Here is a 27,500-nt window from a genome sequence, read left to right as displayed (position 1 = left end):
ACACAAGGGAAATCTTGCTGCTCTTTTCATGAAGTGAAGCAGCCTTCAAGGGTCTCCCTTATTGTAGCCGGGTTGTGTGGAGGGAGAAGCAAATCGATGCTTTCGGTAATATCATTGTGCTTCATCTAACAACAAAACAACCAAACATTAATTGTCTAAACAAACACATAGGAGTGTCAGTCTGTTTGTCTATAAATGTGCACTAAACACACACACACACACATATGTACAATACACATGCACACACAGAGGTACATAAATAAATACACTTATTTTTCTCTCTCTCTCCACATATATATATATATATATATACATATATATATATATATATACACACACACACACACTCCCTCTGTGTCAGTCTGTGTATTAATTGGATGGCTACCCAATGTCTGTGGTTTAGTACCAGACTTGAAACCAGATGAAACATGTTATGTGTAACCTTTGAAGTATAAAATAACACACTCTGCCTTGAACTACATTGAGTACTTTGTTTTGATTTCCAGGCACCTTGGCCATATGTTTAAGGTTATCTGGTATGTGTAGTAGTAGTAATAGTAGTAGTACTAGTGATGGTGTATATAAAAAGGAAAAAAAGTTATTGTAACAGTTGCTGCGGTGGTGGTATTCAACACAAATAATTCTGAAACAAATCAATAAAAATAGCCGTAAGATTAAATGAAATAATGGGTTTTTTTTTCTGATCTTTAATAAAAGAACATTTTTAATTAAAAATACTGAAGACCACCATGTATTGGAAGGGAGAAGGGGGATATAGACATGGCTAGATTAGGGGTGCTTGATGTCGGCTGGAATTGAACTATTGACCGTGGTGTCTGTATTTACTCAACGGGAATTGAGAGAAAGAGGGATGATGTGTGTGTGAAAGAGAGAGAGAGAGAGGGAGAGAGAGAGAAAGCTGGAATAGCGAGAAGAAGAAGAAGAAGAGAGAAGTGGAGAAATACTAAAATAACAGTAGCATAGATTAGATAAAGAGTTATTCCCCTTAGATCATTTCGTACCTGGCTTCGACAGGGTGTGTGTGTGTGTGTGCGAGCGAGAGAGAGAGAGAGAGAGAGAGAGAAAGGATGGAGACAATAATAATGCAATAACGAAGAGTAGAAATGGTTTTAAAGAAAATCTTAAAAACCTAAAATAATGTCCATATTTGTTTTATGTCTTTGTATGTGGTGGAGGTATCGTTGCCTGTCTGAGCGATTCTCCATCAAAACTCTAGCCAAGAGAGAGTGTGAACTCATAACTGCAAGTTTACCAAAACACCAATATATTGCAGAGCGCTGCCTCTGGTTAGACAACATAGCACTGTGCTAGAGACAGATAAACTTCTTAACTCCTGGCAACCGACCCAGCCCCCACTGTATCTGTAATATGTGTGTGTGTGTGTGTGTGTGTGTGTGTGTGTAATTATATGTACACACACACACACACTGTTTCTTATATAACTGTGGAATATGACAGAAATGGGGTAAGGTTCCTTGTCAGGGACAGTAGGCAGCAACAGTTATACTTTGATCAGTCACCCCCCACCACTACCCCCTTTTCCAAAACTAAGCTAACAACAGATCTGGGACATTGTCACAAACAACAATCACAGACATTGATGCTGAATTAGTGAAGAAGTTGCTAGAAATAGAAGCCTTCCCCTAACATTGTTAGCCTTATGTCTAAATCGGAAACAGTTTATGGAAAGGAGAAACAGCTGAGTGGCGAATATTCCAAGTGCATGGGTGACAGGTTCGATTCCAGAACAGACATTTTTTTCAGTGTTGTTGTTAAGAAGAAACAGCCATTTCAAAAGACCAACATCCTTGATGAAAGGAAGGTTTAATGCTACAGAAATTGGTGTAGAATATTCTCCTCAAGCATTGATTCTTGTAAGAGAAATAACATTAGAGATAGATAGATAGATAGATAGATAGATAGATAGATAGATAGATAGATAGATAGATAGATAGACAGACAGATAGATATAAAATAAAATTAATAAACAGACATTCTGTTAGTTGAATAATCATATATTGGTGTGTGTATATGTGCGTATGTAAGTGTGTGTATACACACATATGTATACATATATATATGTATGTATGTATGTATACACACATACATATATTATAGAGTTGTGAAGGAAGAACATCAATAAATAAATATTAACTTACTTTCTTCATCTAAGGTTAGAATTTACATTTTGGCAGTGACTGGATGTCTTTCAGCCTCTAATATCGGTCGAACTGTATATTGACGGTACATTGGTACAACACAGACCCAATCAAATATTTCACACTACATTTACTCCAAAAGCATAAAATTCCTCTCAGCTCTCATGAAATCAGCAAAAATCTATAAAGGAAGTTCCTTCATGGTCTTCAAAAAATTTATACAGAAATTCAGACAAAAGCAAAAACAAGGAAAAACGATGAAATTCTAGCAGAGTATAAGGTTTCCAGAGTCGAGAATGGCAAATGTGAAAGAAATGAGGGGAGGCAGAGAGAAAAAAAAAGAACCCCTTCCTCTTCCCACCCCATCACAAACAAATTGGTGCCACGTTTCTTGAAGAACTCTGCTGACAAATGACCTCTTTTTTTATATTTTCATTTTTTTAAAATAACATCTTACCATTATTGTTGTTGTTGTTATTATTATTACTGTTTCTCACACCAAATGTGTAAACATATTAGATTACATAATAATAATAATAATAATAATCCTCTCTACTACAGGCACAAGACCTGAAATTTGGGGGGAGGGGACTAGTCAATTACATTGACCCCAGTGTTTCACTGGTACTTGATTTATCGACCCTGGAAGGATGAAAGGCAAAGTCAACCTTAATGGAATTTGAACTCAGAATGTAAAGACAGACAAAATGCTGCAAAGTAGTCAGTTCAAATATTGAGCTTAGATAGAATAATGGTCTCAGCAAGTTTTACATGGCACTGATATATTCAGTGGCTCCCTTGGTGACCCCAACGGGTTCTTACCACCTCACAGCATGCAGCTATGCAAAGGAAAACTCTTAAGTGGACACATGAAGTACTAGAAACTGCAAACAAAAAAAATCGAACATCTTTGATAATGAGTCTGCTCAATCAGAGCTGACCCAGGGTTAAATAGCTGCTATGTATGATTAATCTACACCAATTGTCATGGACGAAGTTGAAATAGAAGTTTAAATAGAATCAGTGATGCAACATATTGTTTCTGTTATCCGATGTGGTAGTCACAAAAGTAGTTAGTGGGAGCACTGATACTATGCATACACACACACACACTCATACCCCAGACACTTAACTCTCACCAACACATTCCATCTCAATATAAATAGGTCACTCAGTAATGTAGTTTCAAATTTTGGCACAAGGCCAGTAATTTGGAGGGAGGGGTAAGTTGATTACATCAACCCCAGTGCATTGCTGGTACTTTACTGACCTCACAAGGATGAAAGGCAAAGTTGAACTTAGAACAGATAAAATACTGCTGAGCATTTTGCCCATCGAGGCAAGGATTCGGTCAGCTTGCCACCTTAAATAAGCTATGTATGTTAATTAACAAAACTATGAAGTAGAATTTAGTTTTAATTAACCCTTCCTCCGCCACCAACCCTCTCGGTTTCCAGGGTGGATTGGCATTGTTTTTGTCATATGACTGCCAAGTGACATTTAACCAAATTCCAGCTGTTCCACACGAGAACAGCAGACATTCTACATGCTGTCTCACCCCCTCCCTCTTCTGCTTACCACAATATATTCCATCCATTTCCAGTCTTTGTGAAGATGGTTGGAATGCAAGAGTAACGGAGGGGCAAGTTTCAATGGAATATTTGTGCTATAAATTACAATAAAGCATCTTGTTTATTGAAGAAAATGTTGTTGTTTTTTAGCCCCAGGTCAGACCTGACCGAGCAGGCCTATGATCAAAAGAGTTGCAGAAGTGATCCTCCTCTGTCCTTTTATCACACACAGTAAAACTTATACTTCATCTTTCTGGGTGTCTTCTCTATTTTTAAGGCAAATTTGGTTGGTGTTTCTAGCATGTTGAGCTCCACACATAGGGCAGGAAACTACATTTGGTTAACATTTGATTTACGACTAAAAGGTGGAGTAGAGCCCTTGACTATTGCAGATTTTGTTATCAGGATTGTGAATCCCCAAAACCTAGTCTTCAGTAATGAAAAAAAAAGATATTGATAATGAATACCATTTTCTGAATTTTGTACAAGATTGCTATGACCTGCGGGGGGGGGGGGGGGGCATTTCTGTTTCAATCAACAGATGTTTGGGGAAAGTGTTTATTTTAGGAGAAGGGGACTAAGATGGGTGATTAGAAGGAGGATAAAGATATACCAATGTTCTAATAACCTCTCTCTCTCTTGTCAATGATGTTGACTTCTCATTGACTTATCAGTTGCGACTGCAATTCCAACAGTTGAAAGCCAACAAATGAGATTCTACAAAAACATTGACCTCATTTAATCTGCTTTTCTAGGCCCGAGAGAATGGTAAGGAGGAGGAGGAGGAGGTGGTGGTGGTGGTAGTGGGGAGGGGTATGACTTTTCCCTCATAATTATTAAAAGTATTTATCTTACTATCAACGATGTTTAATCATAATTATATCATTGTCTGCCTTGTTTATATTGAAATTTTTGTCCTTTCGGAGTTGAAAAGAGGAAAGCAGAGACAACAATTACTTACTCTCTGGGGTCTTGATTGGACCCTAACTGGGTGTGGGGTAGTGATGGACTGTAATTGTATATGTAGGAGGGGGGTGTTATTTAGGGGTGTAATGTTAAATACCTGTCAGTAATGTCTGAGGTGATATTTAAAAGCCTAAATAGTGGTCAGCTATGCCTGGCCAGTTACATCGTGGCTTCTGTTGAATTCTTTTCTCTTAGAGTGGTTGGTGTTAGGAAGGGCATTCAGCTGTAGAACCCATACCAAATCAGATTGGAACCTGGTGCAGCTCCCCAGCTTACCACTTTACAGAAGATTTCAGAAGACAATAGTCAGAAAATAAAATTCTTGCTCTCAACACAAGATCTTCTACAGTTACCATTTTCAGAGTAACAACACAGACATCCCTGAAAGAGGAACCACAATTGACCAGATGTAGAACAATCAGTGACAGGGACTAATCACGAGAGACCCTATTGGTGGGACACTGGCTTTTAGGCTGTATCCATGGCAACCTGTTTAAAGTTGTATAGGGTGGTGGTGAGGGAGAAGAGTTATTAATAGGTGGAATCTCCCCCCCCCCCCACTCCACGCAGAACTGATTGCAATCAGACAAAGTCTAAATTCCTTCATGAAATTGCCTTCAATTTGTTTATTTCTAACATTGTTCCACTTTCATGAAAGAAGCATATTCATGAATCTCGTAGAGCCATAATGTTTGGTAGTCACAGTTCCTCACCATTCCATCAGGCAAGCAAGAATTAGATTTTCTATCATTCCACTGGTTTCATTTTAATATTCATAAAGACAACGGTAAATAACCAACAAACATAAATGGGAAAAAAAAAATAATAATAAAAAAATGGAATTGGGTTTTTATTAAGAGAGAAACCTACCAGGCATGGGTAGACATGAATATTCAAAGATGAGAGAATGAAATACATGAAAAAAGGTAAAATGGGAAGAGATCAATAATATAAAAAATAACTGGTAGACAGATAAAGAAAATATTGAATAAATTTCTAACTGGAAATGAAAGTAATGACCAGAATATATGTGTGGAATAATAAATGTGAAAGACTAAGGAGAGAAATGGTAAAGTAATTGAGAGAACAATGGTTAAAGAATAACAGATGTATTGGAGAGGGTATTGTCATAAAAGATTAGGAGAATATCTTTGTGAGGTTACATGTAAAAAATATAGGGGGGTTGCATATGTGTGTGTGCGTATATATATATATATAAGCGTATATTTCCAGAGAGTGTAGAAAGCAATAAGATAGATAACAAATTTTGTTTCTTTGTTAATATAAGATGAATTGTGAAAAATATTTTTAAAAAGATCTTTAACCCTTCAATGAACATCTTTAGGTTGTTAGACATAATTCTATTGCTTCTCCTGGTGCTAAATATTTCTTCTCTCTCTCTCTCTCTCTCTCTCTCTTTCTTTCTTTCTGTCTCTCTCTTTTTCTTTCTTTCTCTCTTGAATATAAATCTGTGGAATGTTTTCTAATTCAAAGTCAAGATTCCACTTCCATAAACTATGAGATGCAATAAATGTTTGGGTTTATATAAGTGGAATATCTGAACAGCTGCAGGCAGGCAGGCAGGCAGGCAGGCAGCAGCAGCAGCAGCAGCAGCAGCAGTAGCAGCAGCAGCAGCATTGGCCAATGTAAATGGCAGAGTTTTAGAGATAAGCTGCCAGCTGTAAATAAAGATAGAATCTAGAATCGGTCAGTTTCAGCCAGGATTCATATGGAAACTAAGGCCAGGCGATAAGTGTGTCTGTTGGTGTTGCCTGAGAGGAATGAGAGAGAGAGAGAAAGGTGGGGAGGGGGCGAGGGCTAACAGACCAATGTCTCACTTTGTTTACATTGAATCTCCCCCCCCCCACTTTTGGTTGTTTTTTTTCTAACACTTAGAACTGTTAACTGTTTCACTTCATACATGGTTTGGAGGTGGGGAGCAAGCAAGCTTATTATGATTCCTCCTCCTCCACCTCTTCTTCTTGCATTAAATACAAGAAATTGTCAAAAAAGAGGGAATTAGAAATAAGGTGAAAGTTATAATCAGTGTCTCCATCAATTATTGAAGTGATAAGTTGACAAAAGTAAATTGGTTGAACAATTTAATTGCCGAGTTCCAGAGAACTATTTAAAATTATGAGAATTCTATGAAAGCACTTGGTGTTCCAGTAAAACAGGAAAAAGCAGCAGCAACAACAATCAATTCTGTGTAATTTGAAAGTTGCAGAAGAAAATCTATCAAATCAAAGATAAAAAGATCTTTTATCTAAAAGTATATTTTTTCATCTAAAATTCTATACTTTATCTGAAATTACACAGTAAACTGATTCATGCCATAGGCAGGGAAACCAATATTTTAGGGGGAAAGATAGAGTTGATTGAAGAAAGGCCAATCTATTGATTGATCTAAAAGAATCCCTCTTTTCAGCAGAAATGTCCAATAAGGGCATTGTTCATGAATGAGGATAGTTTTAATCCTGATTCAGAGAGAGAAAATCTAATCTAATTTTGTGCTCATTTTCAACTCTAAAACATATCCATGTTGCACTGTGTCACGAATTCCCTCTGACCTCCACTGCAGGGGAGGAGCAATCAGCTTGTATGGCATTCAAACTTAATTAACAACATTAATGTAATAATACTGTAAATTAGGTATTAATTATTATGATTTACTTGATTACTTTGAACATTAATTACATTTGACAGAGGGAAACTGATTTACAGATTGGGTGTGAGGGGATGTTGTGATGCTCATGAGTTTCCTGGAGATTTTGGCATTATTTGTTTATTACGAAGGGAAACTCCTCACAGAAATTCTTAATGGGTCAGGATGATGTTTTTAATCATTTGATAAATTGAGGCATTCATAGAAAAATTTTAAAAAACAGGAATGGTGTCACTTGTATGAAAACATGGCACACAAATTCCTGGTTTAACTGAAGAATTTATCAAACATTTCCCAGTGGATCTCTGCACAGGCATCCATTAAATATTTCTTCTAAACATATTTGTCTGGGAAGGTGTATGTAGTTAACGGAAGGAATCAGTGCCATGACTGAAAGCAATCCTAAGGGAATGTCAGGGTTGGTAGCGCTTACAGCTTGGCCACATTTTGTCACTGGAAGACGTTAGTGTGGTTTTCTCTTTCCACAATTTTCAAGTTTAATCACAAGAAAAGAGCTGGAAAAAGTAAATGAACTGGCCCAGTATATAACTGGTATTTTATTTATCAGGACTCAGAATGACAAAAATTGAAGGTAACCTTAAAAGAAAATGGACTGAAAACACTCAGCAAAGAACAAAGAATAAAATATTGAACGGTTTGAGTTTGGTTTCTGATCAGGAATAGAAAGATAAGAGTAATGTAAATGAATGAAGTAACAGTAGTGTGAATTAGTGAATTAGTGATTATATAAAGTAACAAACTAATGTAAGTTAACAAAGAAATAGTTATGTAAATTAATAAAATAAAGGTAATATAAATAAACAAAGAAATAGTTGTGCAAATTAATGAACTAAAGTTTATGCAAATTAATGAAGGAAGTTGTAATTGAAGAAATAGAATAATGAGGTTAAAAGTAAGGAAAAAGAAATCACATGAGAATTTGTTTTTATCCTAGGTCAGCTCTAATCCAGTGGACTTAATGATCAAAGTTATTCCACCCACGACCATTCTGTCATTTTGGATAATATATTCATCATCATCATCATCATTTAACATCTGTTTTCCATGCTGGCATGGAACGGACCTAAAACTATATTCTACATTGTGAACAGATGCAGACCATGATAATCCTTCCAACCCATACCAGCATGGCAAAGTGGATATAAAATGACAATGATGGATGGCTATGCTGCTGCTATTGATGATGATGATGATGATGATACAATCATCTAATTCTCGTGTGCCCGACACATCATTCACATATATTAATGTTCTGTCACATATTGTACACACGCTTCACTGATTTTTACCTCATGATACGTTTTGACTAAAGTTGGAGCCTCTGTGTGTGTGTGTGTGTGTGTATTAAAATATACTCATGTGTATGTGAGAATGCGTGTGTGCATGAATGTCTATGTATTTGAATACAGTCTAGTTAGAGTATATGTATATGCGTGTATGTATAGATCAGAAATCAGTTAAAGAAATTTCAGTGAGAAAGTCTCAATGTAGTCTTTCAGCTTTCAAGAAATAGCTGCCAAACCTTCCTCATATCACACCCTACCATCTTAGGAAAGGACAGTTTAGATAATGACCTGGGTTCTCTGCCATAGAAATGGTCATGGCTGGAACACCTTTCATAAAAAGTCTGTTTGATCCAAGCTTACCTGTGGCTAACACCATCACCACTACCATCCTACCACCATCAACATCAATATGAAATTATTAATCAGTCTTAATTAGTGAAGTTACAAGGTTAAAGACAAGTGTTTCTAACTTTGAAACAAGACCAGAAATTAGGGAGGAGATGGAGGAAGAGACAAGTTAAGCCTGTCCCAAGTAGTTGACTGATGTCTTCTCAGCCCTAGTTTCACAAGCAAAATGGACTCCAGCACAATTTCAACTTAGAATATAAAAAGGATTTGGATAAATAACACAAGGTACTTGGTCTGGCTATTGACCAGAAAAAAAGGAAAATGAATTCCTTGCCATACTCTAAAAAATTCTCTATTTAGAATGTTAAAATTCCTTTCAGACCATAAACACACCAACATTATCCATTTATTTATTAAATCATTTGTCTATTTGTTGGCACCATACCATAATATAACACCCTTGAAACCTTTACCCTGCATACAACACAAAATATTTGCCTTTGGGTTTTTTTTGTTTTATTTTTTCTTTTGCCACATACAGTTTTGTAAGCAAATCCCCAATTCTGCTCAAACTCTGAAAGACTGACTATTGGTGCAGTTCACAGAAAAATTGAATCAGCGACAAAACTCATTGTGTTGCACGTCATGTGTGCAAAGCACTAATGAAATAAACACCTTAGATTTCTATAGAGGGAGGGAGGCAGGCAGGCAGGCAGGCAGGCAGGCAGGCAGGAAAGAAAGAAAGAAAGAAAGAAAGAAAGAAAGAAAGAAAGAAAGAAAGAAAGAAAGAAAGAAAGAAAGAAAGAAAGAAAGAAAGAAAGAAAGAAAGAAAGAAAGAAAGAAAGAAAGAAAGAAAGAAAGATTCTGGTTGCTTTACTATGAATTACTGGAATTTACTATTTCCATGCAGGCTATTTCTTAAAGAACATAGAATTGAGTTGGAAATTGATTTTCCTCTTTGGGTCCTTCCTTCTTTTTTATCTTTCCTATATTTTCTCTTCTTCAAAATTCCTCTTCTCTTTTTCCTCAATCAAAATATAGAAATAGTTTAGAAACTGTGAATAAGAATGAATCTGGTGGTAATATTATTTCAGATGATCCCTGTTCGACGAGGTGGGATTTGGGTAGATAAACGGGTAGGTAGGTAAGTTCCTATTAACACAGCATGAGGAAAGATTTAATTTCCCATCTGCTTTCTGTGCTGGATGAATATACACACTCAGGTCAAACATATACACACATACATAAATATATGCTTGACACTCGGTGCTGCTCTGTCTACATCCCCCATGACTCAGTGGTTTGGCAAAAAAGAAAAAAAAGACTCAACAAAGTAAGCAAGAGACCCCCACCACCAAAAACAGAAAAGAAGCACCAGGACGGGTCTTCTGGGCTAAAATCCCTCAAAGCAGAACTCCGCAGCACAATCACTGAAACCAGCAAAAGCTACAAGAATGAGACGTCTATCTTTAACTGGCTGCTGTATGTGGTTGCTCACCGCGCAAGAAATAGCAGCAAAAAATCCCTCTCTACATCACCACATACCTGTAATAACAAACAATAATGAAAATATGGGCTTTTAATTTCCATCTACTAAATCCTCACTACGACAACCCCTATGGTTGAGGACCCTTGCCCAAGGTGCCACACAATGGGACTGTGCCTAAAACCATGAGCTTGGGAAGCAACTTTTTTGCCACAACAACAAGAGCCATGCCTGAATACGATGTGTGTGTGTGTGTGTGTGTGTGTGTGTGTGTAATATTTCAGCATATATATTTAATATTGTTGCGTTTGTAACCGCAATAGTTTGGAGTAATTTAAATGACAGCGTAAGGGAAATAACTCTGATAATCAGAATATTTCTTCAGATAGACAAAAGTCTAATTGACAATCAGCTAATTAATGATGCGTTTAATTACGCACTTTAATTTTCCTGTATTTATCTTTCAGACAACTCCCACAACCCCACTGTTTAATTAAATGTTTATAATTACAGTTGTGTATAAGTTTTCTAATTATATTTAGTCTCATTTCCTTATACTTTGTAGAAGGTTAAATATATAAAGAAGATGGAATATATTATCAACTAGATTCCGTAGACTATGGAATAAAGCAGTAAAGTCAGGAAAGAGAGAAGACCAGAGATTCAGAGGTGCCATTTATTTTACTGGGAGTCGTTTCTGATTCCCCTCAGAATTCTGCTGCTGCTAAGTCATAGAATTTGTCACTCAAAGATTTCCTGCAAGCAAGGACAAGATGTTCAACCCTTCTTAGGACCTCTGTGAATGTGTGAGGGTAGTGGAAGACTCAGCCAGAATGTTTACTTCGGACTTGTTTTGTGTGTGTGTGTGTGCATGAGAGAGAGAGAGAACCGAGCTGGGAAGAAGGGGTAGAGCCTATGTCATGAACTGATGACTGGAGAAAAGCCATGCACGAGGCGAAAGGAATTACAGAGGCCCTACATTGGGTCCTTGTGGGGGCTGAACGTGATATGAATAATGAAAGGAAGAGAGACGAAATGAATGAGACAGGATCAATCATCTGTAAGGAACAGAGAGCAATGTAGTAGCAGTAGAAATGGGAGAGAGAGAGGACACAGTACAGCTGTGAACCAGAGGTTACAATGTGTTTATGAGTGACTTTATACTAATCAGTTGAGTGACCTCTCAAAATATCAGATGACCCAAAATATGGGAGCAATTCTGAGCCAAAATGTGAGAGCGATCCTCCATTGTGGGTCTCACTTGAGCTTCGTAGAGGGTTAGGAATTGTTAGCGGCTGAAGTATAGAATGTGATTACACCTATGAATGGTGCTTAAATTCGTGTGTGTGTGTGTGTGTGTGTATTCGAAAAAGGAATATTTCCCAACCAAATGACAAAGAAAAAAATACGTAAGTGCAGCAGCCCCGCCCTCCGACCCCACATCCCATACACAGACAACAGCGAGAGGATGAACGAGCTGTTTCACAATAAACAATTACTTCATTCCTAAAGTTCCAAGGTGAGATAACTAGATTTATTGCCGAGATGAAGGAGAGAGACCGACTGAAGTAAAGTGGACTGGTTTATGAGGCAACGATGTGTCTCTGTTTATCTCCCTTCAATCAGTCAGGTTGATTCACACCAATTACATATAAAACACATCTCTCTCTCTCTCTCTCTCTCTCTCTCTCTTTCTCTCTCTCTCTCACACACGCACACACACATATATATATATATATATATATATATATATACAGAGAGAGAGAGAGAGAGAGAACACACAATTAAATATGTAAAATGGTTTTAAAAATGGGTTACTGAAGAATTGTAGAATTTTATCACATTTAAACAAAGTTGAAGAGGAATAACAGGAAGTATCATGCAACAGTCTTATATGTATGTGTGTGTGTGCGTGCATGTGATGTGTATATATATGTATGTATAATACATATATATATTTTTTTTTTTTTTTTCAAAAATTCTGACGACTTTTTTCTCCATATATATATATATATATACACTGAGAAAAAAGTCGTCAGAATTTTGGGGAAAAAATCTTTTTATTTCTTCATTATTATTAGCGCTTTCCTTTGTTTCTCGAACTTGTCAAATAGAAGTTTCTGTACACTACACCTAACACACTCTCTCTCTCTTTCCCTCTCTCTTATATATATGTATATATATATATATATATATATATATATATATATAGAGAGAGAGAGAGAGAGAGAGAGAGAGTGTTTGAATTGGTGTACAGATATTGTATATTAAGAAGAAGAAGGCAATCAGAATTTTGAATAATTCTTTATTGGTGCTTTTGTCCATTGAATTGAACTCTTCATATCTTGAAGAGTTTAATTAAGCAGACAAAAGTGCGAATCATCCAAAATTCTGATTGCCTCCTTTTCTCAATATACACACACACACACACACACACACACACACACACACACACTTCTGATTATAAGTGTATGATGACAAAAAGTGATAGGAAAATATCAAGCAGCATTGTCAACTCGGTAAATCCTTCTTTGTACATAAAAAGAGCATTTAATTAAAGGATCACACAATCTTTTTGTCCTGGAGTTACTTATGTCTTTTAAGAGAGAAAGAATGATGGATGCCATAATATTTTCATTCCAAAAATTGAGGTTTTACAAGAGAATTTAGAACCATTTCATGAAAATGCCCCATGTGTGACTGTGTTGCAGCCAACTATGTCCTGACGTACAGAATTCTTTGATGTATTTAGGACTGGGTCAGAGCAAACTCTCATAAACAAGACAAAAGTTGTATAAATAAGTATAATAAGACTTATAAAGATACTACTTTTATTTTTAATATTCGGTCACATACTCAGAAATAAACATCAGAAATAAACATCAGCTTTACAAACAGATATACCTCTGATTCCTGGAAAATTTCATAGAAAAACATAGTTTCGATTCACAATGGAGGCATTGTCAAAGTGCCATACAATGATATATGTACTGGAAGTGGATTTGAACTGATGTGTATAAATGTGATAATTATGGCTGCATACAACAGAGAGAGAGAAAAATAATTGAAAGGAAATATGAAAACAACTGATCAAAATGACCCTAGACACACACAAAATTGTGAATGTTGAAAATAAGACGACTTACCTGTACATGTGGTTTCGTTAGGAGAGACTTTAATTCATCCGATTCGTTAGCACATGTGTCTGAATAGTCACTCAGAGCATCCAGAATCTGGATTAAACATAAATGAAACATTAATGAGGACAGAATCATCTTTAAATCATAACAATGGATTATCATCATTATGTGCGGATGAAGTGAGTTAAGTCTTTAAAGATTATGTAAATCGGTACAAAACAAGAGGAGGTACATCATCGTAAAAAGCTGAATGAACCCTAATAGACAACCTTTGTGTGAGTCGACATATTTAAAAACCAAAAGTAGACCAAACTAAGATTTGTTTGAATTTGCAACATGGAAAAAGGAAAATGAACCTTGTTAATTAATTAGTTTGGTGTTTCACCAGGTTGACCACTTCACACATTTTTAAGGACCATAGGATTCCTGTGGATTTGATTAACAGTTTAATTACTAGTGCTAGTTTATTTGCCCTGAAACAATGACACCGGCAACATATTGATAGTATCAATGGTCTTTTAAAACTTATCAATGGTTTTAAAGCACACCCCACCCACACAAGTATTGAACTAAGAGCAAAACACACTGAACTCTACTTCACCATAGAGCCTATTTATCTAATTCCCTAACCTAATCTCATCAATATTGTGTCTTTGAAACCCAGGATAGTAGTACTGTTGGCATTGTCTTACTAATTGTAAACATGGTGCATCTTCATACAAAGTGGTGTCATTTGTTTGCAATATTCTATGAGAACATGTCTGGCCATTGAGTTGCTTGTTGTTTGAAGTGCAGGTTGGTGATAGAAAGAGCAGCTGGCCATAGAAAAACCTGATTACATCTTTCAGTTTGCCAATGGAAATGTTTCTAAATGACGATTATACACACAAACATACACAGACATTATATACATATGTTATCTTTACAGTATATATATATCTACAATGTATACTTAACAATATACATGTGCTAATTAACCATATCTTTATTGCATACATCTGATATTATATCAGCTTAGTTTGATTAAAGACAGCAAATGGAAACTATAAAGTCACTATATATCTGGGTTTTTTTTTGTAAAAGTTTATTAGATACACACACATACATACATATATATACACATACATGTATGTGTGTGTGTGTATATATATATACATACATATTTACATACACACACACACACACACACACACACACACACACACACACACAATCATTATTTGATGTCTGTTTTCCATGCCAGCATGGCTTGGATGAATGTATGTACACACACATACATCTCTGTACACACATATATACATATCATATAAATGTATATATATATAAATATATACACATACATATATGTATCTTCATGCCCACACATGCATGTATACACACACATATACAGCAAAACTGGGGTTAATAATGTGAAAAAGCTGACATTCAAATAACAATCTCAGATATTTTAATTTTCTGTTAAAATTTATCTGAACACATGAAGAGTTTTAAAATTGTATCAGATTAAAATCAAAGAATTAACCATCTTGTTAGGTTAAAAAAAAAAGACATGTTGAATCACTGCATCTAATGTTTTGGAGTAATTAAAGCTTAAATATTTCTTTGTTGTCTATCAATGATAAAGAATATTCTGGAAGCTTCTTTGAAGATTTGTTTTACTTGAAAGAATGCCAAATCCCAGTGGAATCTTTTAAAGTGTTGTTATTATTCTAAACCATTTTTAGTAATCTTCCAGTGTTCTTAAAGTATCGATTGTCTTCCTGTCTGTCTCAGGGGATTCCTTCTAGACAGACTCAAGTATTACCAAATGTATTCTTTACCAATCTATTTACAATAACAACCAAATAATGGTATCATTTGTCTTGGCACCATCCTTTAATTCTAAGGGAGTGGCTAGAGTTGAAAGGAGTGCAGACAGCTGAGGAGCAACAGTCAACTATTTGAAAGAAAGGACTTGACCAGTGCCCAACTGTATGACCATGAAGGAGAGCAGTTGACCAGTGCCCTATTGTATGTCCTGGTTCACTGCTGAGTTTTAAGCAGACTGGTAGGGGACAGTGGAAGTGCTGACTATTTCCTTGACATTCTGTTTAGTTCCTTAAGAAGAGGAAAGTTGTCTAAAATGTTATCAACTCCCCTCCACGTAACATTACAGAAAGCAGTAACTTCATTGATCCTAAACAACAATAACAGATTCCCATGACTCTGTCACCACCCAATTCCATTATTATGAATTTGGATAAGGTGCTTGAGGCATAGGCTTGCACTGCTCAGCATCAATGTAAGAAGCACCATTGATTCAGTTGAGCTCTTCTGCTTCTTCTTCACAATCCACCATGCAGCAGTCTCTGTACCCCTAGCAGGGTGGCAAGGGAAAAGGTCTACACTAGATTCCAAGAGAAGGGACCCAAGTCATTGACAGTTTAATGGTGCCAAAAACTTTTAGAAGAATGTAACAGAGTTGTTGTTGTTGTTGATGATGACAAAAATGATAAGGAAGGGAGAATAATGATGTCAGTGATGATGCGAATAACGGTGATTGATTGATATTGATTCTGATGATTGATACTGACATTGCTGATGAAAATACAAAAGTTGAACGATGTTAATTATGTTGGTAATAATGCTGGTTGATGGCAATGATAATGATGATGTTGATGATATTTAATTAAACTATGAAGTGGTAATTAAAGAAAGAAATTTGTAAACTCATGATGAGAAACTATTTTTAAAGACTTTCTCCTTCAAAGAAAACAGGGAAAAATGACAAAATTCTAGAGAGAGTGGCATGAAGACAGAAATGTTTGCCTGCAGCTATAAGACAAAGCTTTTATTGAATCTGGCTTTCAAGATCTTTACTTGAAAAATTCTTCCATTTATTCCACAAAATTTCCTAAGATATTTCACATGTAAATAGAAATAAATGAAATACAAAACAAACAAAATATTGAAGCCAAATCAAAGATCAATAATCAGTTTTCAATATGATTTATATTGTTAAAGCTGTGTCTTCATGAAGTGGTAGATATAAAGTAGTTTTTAGCAAGTGATGGTGATTCAAACCTTGCTTTGTCGTCACACTTTTACCTAACAGTCTCTCTCTCTCTCTCTCTCTCTCTCTCTCTCTCATTAAACTTTCCATATCTTAATTATTTATCATTAGCCACCCAAAAACATGTCAGTGTGTCTTCTCACAAACAAATCTAATTAATTCTTTTATCTGTATGTATACACACACACACACACAAGTATAGGAAACAGTCATCTGGCCCCAGCTTGACAGTTCAAAATAATTCATTCAGACGTGACTGATTACTGTTATATTACTGGTATTGTACAGTATTTTCTGTAGAAATTTGCTTTTGTGTTTATGGTTGTCAACAAGAAGAACTTTGTAAGTAGATAAAGCACCGTCTATTTGACAACTGTTAGTTAATGGTACTGAGTGGAAAGGTCAGCTATAGTTTTTGAGAAAATCATAGAAATGTTGAAATTGTCCCCTCTACAGAGAGAACATGCTAAAACACAGAGACCGTTTTTGTAAAAACTATCATCTTCTATCATAGACTTGGTTCCACCTCTACATTGCAAGTGGAATTTGAAAGATCAGAAACTGTAATGAAAATATGTTGTATAGGTGTGTGTGTGTGTGTGTGTGTGTGCACATTGTTTTCAAATGAAAACCCCAAAATGTTTATTCCATCTCAACTGCATGGACACTACCTTGTCATCCTCACCATAAGGAATAGATAGAAACCCAGTGATTGGACGATTGGAAATCTAATACCAATCACATTATTGATCACAAAATAGCAAAAAATTAGTAAATGAGTAAAACACTATTTTTTGTAAAAAATATTTAAATCTGCAAAAGAAAGTTTATATTTTTTTGAAGGAAGGGAATATTGTACGGGTTAAAGAAGATGGGTTAGAATTTGACAAAGAATTTTTCCAGAGCAAATTTATTGGTTGGAATGACCAATTTCCTTTGTTTCACAAAATAGTTTTGATATACAGAATAATATTTTTTAAAAAATGCTGTATTTACCTTAAAAGTCTACAGTTAAGGAAAAACACAAAACGTGTCGGGGGTGGTGGTGGTGCAAATAACAGCTGTTACTGAATATGTATATGTCTTACCTACATGCAGCCGAGTGCCAATACAGTACAGTGTTTATAACAGTAGAAGGGAAACTGATAAAGTGTAATTAATTGCTTTCATTATGAGAATTATACTGGATTGGCTATTGTATTTTTCAGGGAATTTTGTCTCAGAAATAAGCTGCTGTTTGTTTTTAAATTTTCCTTGTGATTCTTTCATTGAATTCTTTGAGGAAAGTAAAAATCAATGGCAAGGTGTATTGTTACGTTTTGTTTGTGGTTTCTAGAAACGGTATGCTGTAAACAGGTGGGTGTTGAGGAAATAGAAACTAAAGAGGAACTCAGAAATGAATAATTCCTGTTCCGAATGTAAAGCAAAGAAGAAAACAATGAGCAGGTAGATAGATGCACAGGTAAGTGTGCATGTAAGAGGTGACAGGTGCACAGGTAGTGTGTATGTAATAGGCAACAGGTGAAATGATACTGGTGGTGGGAGTTATGTAAGGGGAGAAGGAAAGATTGAAAAGAAAAAAAGAAATAATGAGGTCAGAAAGAATAGAGAGGGGGGTGGCGGGGTTGGGGAAAAGTTGAAGAATTCATATTAAAGATGGTGAAGAATGAAGACTAGAAACATTGAGAAAAAGGAGGAATTAAACAAACAAATGAAGTTGTGAGTGAGTGTGAGTATGTTATAAACCAATTCCTTCTTTGTAGGAAGAATTCATGTAATTAAAAGAAAAAGACAAAGTAAAGAAACAAAGTTCCATTTTAAAAAATTTAATTATCATAAACAGAGAATGCTATTTGTTGAACTGTAGAAAATTCTAGAAGATTTAATAGTGTTCTGCTCACAGACTGTATTTATAAGGTGTGTGTGTGTGTGTGTGTGTTTACTCTGTAACATAGCAGTTAGGCAAACAGAAATCAATGGAATAAATAGTGATGTTGAGGTGATGGTGATGTCTCAACATAGTCACAAACCAATGGATGAAACCAGTAAAAGAATATCTTTTGGAACCAATTAACTGTTACCATTCAGTTTGAAACAGAGATTCTATTTAAAATTTTACATCCCAATAGTTTACAAGAAGACTGACAACATTAGTGTTTCTGTTAGTCATCTTTACATTCATTTGTTCTCATTCGATGGCTAACAGAGAACTCTATTTCAGTTCACTGAGCACAAGGCTCGTTTCTTACTGAGTCTTATCAACACATTTCCACAACAGTTGTACTGAGTTTTTCACTCTTACCAAATATTTTGTCAATCCAACGGGAAGAATTCTGGGGAAATGTCACAAGAACACTTAGCCGCCCATGTTTCAAAGGATTATAGAAGTGTTATACCATATATTATTAGTTTCAAGATTTTGGCACAAGGCCAGCCATGGTAGTAAGGTGATTACATTGAACCCACTGATCAACCCCAAAAGGATGAAAGGCAAAGTCGGCCTTGGCAAAATTTGAATTCAGAACGTAAAGATGGCAGAGATGCCTTTCAGCGTTTTGCCTGACATCTCTGACCATTCTGCCAGTGCACCATCTTTTATATGTTGACAGTTCAGACATCAGATTCAACTCAGATGTCACCATACTTTAATCATTTCTAACCCTACTGTTGCTGCTCTACATCATCTTCCTTGTCTTTAGAACTGATCTGACATTGTACAGGGCTGGGCACCCACTGATGGATATCTATATTAAACTTTACACAATTCACTCGTCTCACACACACACACACACACACACACACACACACATATCCTAACTGCTACAGACCCACCACCACCACCACCACCACCATCATTTACTTTTATGATTGTGTATCTGTTTTTTTATAACTAACATTATATAGGCACTAATATGTGTGTGTGTGTATATGTCTTTATGAGTGTGTATATTGTGTATGTGGTGTGAGAGAGAGGAGAGTAACAGACAAAAATATTATAGACGTGTGTGTGTGTGTGTGTGCGTGCGCACGTGCATGCAGATATTGTAAATGTATTCCTTCTCTTTAAATGCTATCTGTAAGATCTATCAAAAACTGGTAAAAGAAGTCTTACATAGAAACACTAAAAGAATGGTTAGCTAAAGAATTGGTAAAATAATTGTTTCTGATGTTTTTATCTCACCATTCCTTTATGTTGTCGCAATAAAAGTTGGTGTAATAAAGTTTATGGTGACATTTTATGGAGATAATTTCTGTTTTATCGGAACAACACTTGCCTTTTACATTAAACACACACACACACACACACACACACACACACACATGCATAATGTACACACACGTCGTGAACTCATGTGCACACACACGCATGTATAGTCTACACACGTGTTGTCTGTCTGTGCATACTTCAAGAGAATGGAGAAGAGACAAAACAAGGGTTAATAATGGCGCCGCCTGATGGTGCCTATGTTTGATGAAAGTATTGATAGGAATGGTTTGATGATGAGAAGATAACAGCATTAACAAAAGATGTGAGACTAAAGAGATGGAGTGGGTGAGGAGTGTGGGTTAAGTTCTATAAGGAAGAAAACCATTTCTGTAGAGTGTAGTTGTGTGGTGGTAAGAATGGAATTGAGACAACCTAGAACCATGACAACCCTCACTGAAATATGGCTCAGTTATTGATGACACAATATTAGAAAATGACCAATTTATGAAAAAATCTCTATATGGTCAAACTGATCAGTTAGAAATAGCAGTTAAATGCCCCTTAAAGTGCATAACAGTCTAGTCACTTAAAAGAAACATGAAGTAGTCTTAAATGAAATGTGAAAATAAGACAAAGTGGCCATGGATGGAATAAGTCCATTACTGCTTCATAGTTTCAATAGAAAGGTTCCTAGTTCAAGCCCACTCTGTCACCATATTCTAGAATAAGACACTTGACGATGATGATGCAGCACCCTAGAAATGTGGGTCTGTAAGTAGCAACAGAATAGGGAGACTTTCATTCAGCAATGGATCAATAACAGTTGAATGGAACGTATGTACAGTATAACACACACACACACACACACACACACACGTGCAATCGTGCTATTATGGAAAGGTGTAACCCCAAGTATTTGACTGGTATACTTGCTGTTTGCAGATAGAAATGTTGTACCTCAACAATGGAATGGTTTAGACAAAGATAATCTTTGTCAGAGAGTTAAGCACGTTTGGTTGAGACAAATATCAAAATTGATTGCTACTTCTCTCTCACTATGACTATGACTACTACCACCCACAGCACCACCACCACCACCACCACCACCACCACCACCGTCATTATCAGGTGTGAACCTTTAAGATATTCACCTTGTATCTACTCTTTTCTATCTAAACAATGGAGGTTGCGATGAGAGCAATGATGATTAGGAACATGAGGATGAAGATGATGGTAATTGTGGTGGAGTAGCCAAACGAGAAATCAATATGTAGTCAATATTGATCTCTATCTGCCATGGCACAAGATCAATATTTACAGAAAAATAGTGTAGTTAATGGTATTGTCTGAAACCCAGGAAGCAGTAAAGGAATTTCAACTCTGAGACCAAATTTGGTATCAGAACTTGGCTGTTCTAAGAAGTAGAATTCAACAATATTCTTGGACATGTTCTGTTGGAACTTGGATAGCTAACCCTCCTCTCACTATGTCTTATATGTTCCAGAAATGTGGTTCTAGCTGGATTTGAACTCTGAACAGAAGTGATTGAAGCAGGCAGTCTATAATCTTAATCTTTTCACTCCAGTCCCTAAATTACTTTCTACAAACAATTAAATAAAATATACTTTATCCTAGAGAAGTTATGCTGTTGGTTTGATCAATTCTAGACCTGAATATATAACTGGTACTGATTTCTGGAGTATTGACAGCAAAGTTTGTCTTTAATCTGTTGACCTCAGAGTTGACCTAGAGCCAGAAAAACATCCACCTCTTCCAGCTTTTTACACTCCCAAATACATCCTAATTATTCTCAATTATGTTCTAAGACACCAAGCCACATACGTCTGGAAGGGCATGTTTCAATCTACTCCAGTATGTGACTGGTACTAATTTTCTCATTATCCAAAATGGAAGAAAATAAAAGTAAGTCTAAACAGAAATGGAACTCAGAATGCAGGAGCTGACAAACTTTGACAATTAAAGAGACATAAAAAGTTCTCATCCTTTGTTAGAATCGACTGGAAGTTTCCAAAGTTAAAATAGCAACTAAATAGTTACTTACGTCTCTTGTTTGACTAACAGCATCAGACGTTGGCGATGGGGTAATGCTTCCAGGTTGAAAATTTTGACTGTTGATTCGGTCATACAACTGAAAATAAATCAACAAAGAGAAATTTGTAATTTTTTCATTTTTAACAATCATTTGGTGTCTATATTACATAAGGAGAAAAATTAAAAAGAACAAGTGAATTAATGGCACAAACCTTTTATTATTATCATCAAGCCAACTATTTTTTAAACACACACAAAAAGCAAAAGAATATTTGGAGAAAAAAAAAATCATCAAAAAAAAAAAATTAAATAAAAGTAAAAATAAGATAGAAAAAGAAGTAAGTTCTATTTTGGTAGCATGATTGAAATTATTATGATAAAAATAAAATTTGATCAAATGGTATTTTTAAGTCCAGATGCTAAAGTTATAATTGAACAGGAACAAACCTTTAATTTCTATTTCTATTAAAGTTTTCATGATAATAACAATTATTATTATCATCATCATTATCATCAGTGTGAAAAAAATGACAAGGAGGAAATAACTTTGATGTTGAGTTGAAAGACAGAGGACGAAATAGAAGAATGTTTGTTGCTTTTTTTTTTTGTTAATTTGTTTTTAATGTACAGCTAAGTAAATTACACTGTCTGTGGAATACACAGACACACACACACACACACACACACACACACATATGTTTAGGTGTATGGTTATGTAAAAGAAAAGCTTAAATTCTTTTAATTTTAGAAATAATTCTGTCAGAAACAGAAAGTAAAAAACTAGAAAAGTCATATAAACAGTTTCTGGTTTTAGTAATTTCTGAGGTGGCGGAGGGGAAGAACGAACAAGAATGGAGGGGAGAGTGTGAGAGAATTGAAGACGAAGAGAATTAATAAGAGAGGAGCAGAAGAGGAAGAGAGAGAGAGAGAAAACAATTTTTGCTCGAAAGATTTCTCCAGAAGGTAAAAGTAGTCGTTGTTGTTGAATGCATCTGTCAAAGATTATAGGAAAAAGTCTTTTGTACAACTGCTCACTATGTTTCGAGTCCATACTTGCATGTGTGTGTGTGTGTGTGTGTGTTGAGTTTCCATATATTGAACTATTTCCGTGTTGAAGAGTCTTACCAAATGCAATGGGATCATTGAAACCAAAATATAAAGCTGCTGCTATTATTATTATTATTATTATTATTATCTTTGATGCAGTGAGATGGCAGAGTCAGAATGTTTGGTGAAATGACTTGCAATATTTCTCCTCGTCTCTAGTCAACTAGCACCACCCCCCCATCTCCCAAGACTCCAGGCCTTGTGCCTTACAGAAAGGGTTATTATTATTAAAGGCATGGAGCTGGCAAAACTGTTAGCATGCCAAACAAAATGCCGAGTTCCAATTCCACCAGGTTTGACTTTCATCCAATTTGACCAAAATCTAGTGAATTCTTGTAATGATATTCATTTTGGGTATTTAATCCAACTGTTTAGGATCTGGATTCAAAGTCTACCAAGGAGAACTTTACCATCCATCTTTTTAAGGTCAAGGAAATAAAGTATGAGACATCTACTAGAGACCAATCGAACTGAACTAATCCCCCTTCCCTCTAATCTGAGGCTGAAACAAACATCATTATCATCATCATTATTATTGTCATCATTTAGTCTGTTAGCTACAGGAGTTTAGTAAATTGAAGAATAGATAGCAGTTAGGGATCTCAGGCTCAAATTCTACTGGGTACATTTATGAAATCTTGAATGTATTTCTAACGAATTCAGCTGTTCATTACTGTGTTCAACTGGAATGGAAGAAAAATGCAAATGTATTGATAATGTGGCTGCGGCTGCTGCTGCTTGTATAATTTCAATGCTAATGTGGAGGTTGTTGTTGTTGTTGTTGAAGAATTTTATTTTGGTTTCAGGAAATTGAAGAAGTAAATAAAATGTTTGACTCTTGATTTCAGTGTTGCTAAAAGTAGAACATGTCTTACTTGCATAAAACTGATTGTGAATATGTGTGGATGTTTGCTGTTTCGAGAGAGGTGAAACAGTGTATCCATACATATACATAAAATGGATGGAGCTGTGTGAGTGTACTGATGAGGATGTGCAGATTATTATGTGTGTAGCTGCTTGTCAGCATGAGATATATATATATATATATATATATATATATATGCACATACACACAAGCATGCACATGCGTATGTAATAGATTATGGATGAGTGTCTATAATACATCTATGTATTTGCATGCATTAATATGCATGAATACATATACACATCCAGAAATATAAACACACACATTTGCAGTTATTTATAATGGCATAAAAAAAAAGCAACAATATAACTGCATAAATGCACTCAAATGCACACACACATGATTTTACACTCTCATTCACACACACATACAATATTCTGTTTTTGCAGACATAGATAGAGGTGAAACATTTCTATTCTTGACTAATTAATCAATACTTTTAACGAGTAATTTACCCTCAGGTATACTAAAATAAGATTCCCATAATGCATTTCTCTACATCTAAACACACCACTTTGTGTTAGTGTGATAGCAAAAAGGGAAAAAAGAAATATTACATTTTAGTTGTTTTAATTTTTTTTCTTTTTATTATTCTAAAATCTTGTCAAAGATTATGGAAAAGATGGTAAGAAATGTTATCGTTGGCTAATTCTTTAACAGATCTTAAATCTACAGTTCTTTGTTGCAAAGAACTACATACCAACATGTTGAAAAAATAGTCAATATCTGCAGAATGAAATTCCTTTCTGATGGAAATATATTTTCTACATCCTTCTTGTTTTTTTCTATTGTTTTTGTTTTTTTTTATATGTGGTGTGGATTGAGGTGGGCATGGATGGAGATGGAGATTTAATGGTAAGATACAATGCTTAGAATAAATTGGTCTTTTGGATTAAGCTGAGATCGAACTAACAGAATTGTTACTGCAAGCAAAATTCTAGCAGTCACTTTTACTATATCACAGATGACTGTCGTAGAAACTCAAGTGAAAACTCAGCTGGAGCACACACACACACACACACACACACACACACATTTGTGTGGTGTGGTTCATTGACAATGATATATTACTTACATTTAGAATACCAAATGTTCAGTTAGATAACATTAGATCCATAAGTGAGGAGCGAATGGGTAATTATTCCCATTTTTTTATAGTTCCATTCTGATATTCAATCAAAGAGTACAAGCATAAAACAAGTGTGGAAATAAATTTTTATATTTATTCATCTTACACATATTTCATTAACAATGCTATCTATTATATAAGGAAAAGAAACCTTAAAGATTACATCATCAAATCTTCAGATATTGCATAGCAAAATCAATGACCTTTGAGTTATACAATAGACATCAGACAGTGTTATGTTACAGTAGTCATGTTTACCAATACCATAACGTCATCCGATGTCAACTGTATAATTTAAAAGCTATCTACATTTTAAGCTGGTGAGTTTTCCCTCATAGAGCTAAAGTACACCAGAGACTCAAAGACAACTGCTACTGTCAAAGAAGCATCTCTAGAATATCTGTGTGGGTAGTGGGGGGAGAGATACCTTTGACTTTAAGGAGTATAGCAGCAATAGGGGAGATAACTTTGACATCCAAGGACACAGCCAGACTCAAATGAAACTCCTTCATATCAAAGGAACAGAGATGTTCCCTAAAGAACCACCCCTATGGCAGTAATCTGATTTTAAATTTGTGTTGTGAAGAAAGATTAAGACAGGATGAGGATGAGGAGGAGGGTGCTGTCCTTCAATGAAGAAATCAGGGCTGGTTGTTTGTAAATATTAATCTATAGATCTGTGTAACTCTAAATAAATAACTGCCAGGTTCTCTCGGCTGTGAACATTATTATGTTACCGAAACACTAACCGAAATAAGGATTCTTGCTGAGTCTGCTGCCAGTTCTTCGCAGTTGTTACAGAATCATTCAATATTGAATTCCACAAAGATAGCAAAAACATTTGGTTAAACACAAATTTAATGTATTTTTTAAAATTGTCTTTACAGTTTGTTTTTTTTTGCTTCTGTATTTTAGAGATAAAAAAAATGTTTAAGTCTTTTATTTAAAACTCAGGTTAACAAGATGATTTACGAGATTCTTCCATTTAATATTCAGTTTGGTGATGTTATTTTTATTTCTTTTCTGTTTTGGTCTGGTTTTGTATGGAATCAATACACAAAACATCAGTTATTTAGTGCATACACACACACACACACACACACACACACACACACACACACACACACACACACACACACACAAATATAGTAAACTTTAAATTTTCAGATAGATTTTAGGGGGGAGAAAACAAAAAAAAATTGAGAAAATAAATAAAACCACCAAACAACCAATCATCTCTTGCTGGCTCTTTTCCAAACAGTTTTACACAAGATAATAAACTCTGACGTGGGTTGTATAGTTGTGTAAATTTATAAAATGATAAAGTATCTTTCATTTTTTTACTGGTTTTAGTTATTCAGCTGTGGCCCTGCAGGGACACTACTAGGAAGATGGATATTACAACTATTTTAATTAGAAACTTGTGTTGGCTGACAACAATTAGAAATCTTTTGATCAACATTCAGCATAGTTTCCTTCACAATTTTGAGAAAATTAATGAAATTATATCAACGAAATGAAATTAAAATCATTATTGTTGCTGTTGATCACCATTGCCTAAGAATCTCTCTGACTCAAAGAAGAGAACTTTGAGTCAACAGTTCTTTTGCTATCTTTATATTCTTCAAACACCACAACAAAATCCACTAAAGGCTAAGTTGTACAATTTAACATTTATTCTTCATTGACCTAAAAATTCTCGAGATATCATAACCACATATGCATTTACCTATTTATGAACACCTGTTCACATTTACACAAGTTTTTATCAATAAAACACCCACCATTGATTATTGCCAGAGAGTTTCACGTTACATTTGACATTAGAAGAAAGATTTCATATTCAAAGACCTCCTTGCTTAAAACATTTATCTATCTGAGTCCCAAAGCTTGACATAGTTTTACTTCATTTTTGGTCTTTTGTTGCTGCTGTGTATGTGTAGTAGTAGTAGTAGTAGTAGTAGTAGTAGTAGTAGTAGTAGTAGTAGCAGTAGTAGTAGTCTCACTTTGCTCCAGACATCTCTCCCAATAATACTGCAAATATATCAATGACACCAACATCCCTTATTTCTATCTCCATTTGGCTTCGTCTCACATCACCAATACCACAACCACCACCATTTTTACAACTATCACAACCACTGCAAAACAGCAATACCAGAACCACAGCCACACTACCACCTACACACTACTCCTATCCACACCACTTCATTGATTCCAACAATATTCCTCAGATGTTGTTTCAAAAGATGCTACTAAAGTGGTTCTAAAACACACACACACTATAATACGTGTGTGTGTGTGTGTCCAACATATGCCAGCATCAAAAAGTAAACGTAAAATTACTATACAACGATTCTCTCT

At 35.3% G+C, this 27,500-nt stretch overlaps 1 protein-coding gene across 28 annotated transcripts in view; it reads right to left on the bottom strand.

Moving 5' to 3' along the window:
* Positions 1-27,500, bottom strand: part of LOC106871672 (peripheral plasma membrane protein CASK) — a 522,259-nt gene that overhangs the window by 128,958 nt on the left and 365,801 nt on the right. For all 28 annotated transcript variants that reach the window (XM_089365572.1, XM_089365579.1, XM_089365562.1 and 25 more), the window contains 2 exons: positions 21,986-22,072; positions 13,670-13,756 (listed from right to left, as the gene is read on the bottom strand). In XM_089365572.1, the coding sequence (XP_089221698.1) occupies positions 13,670-13,756; positions 21,986-22,072 (174 nt within the window). The remainder of the gene's footprint in view (positions 1-13,669; positions 13,757-21,985; positions 22,073-27,500) is intronic.

Source organism: Octopus bimaculoides, chromosome 18 (genome assembly GCF_046866305.1).
Source record: "Octopus bimaculoides isolate indiv1 chromosome 18, ASM4686630v1, whole genome shotgun sequence".
NCBI classification, from domain to species: domain Eukaryota; kingdom Metazoa; phylum Mollusca; class Cephalopoda; order Octopoda; family Octopodidae; genus Octopus; species Octopus bimaculoides.
The sequence above is the reverse complement of the archived record's forward strand: the minus strand, read 5'-3'. Positions and strand labels throughout refer to the sequence as shown.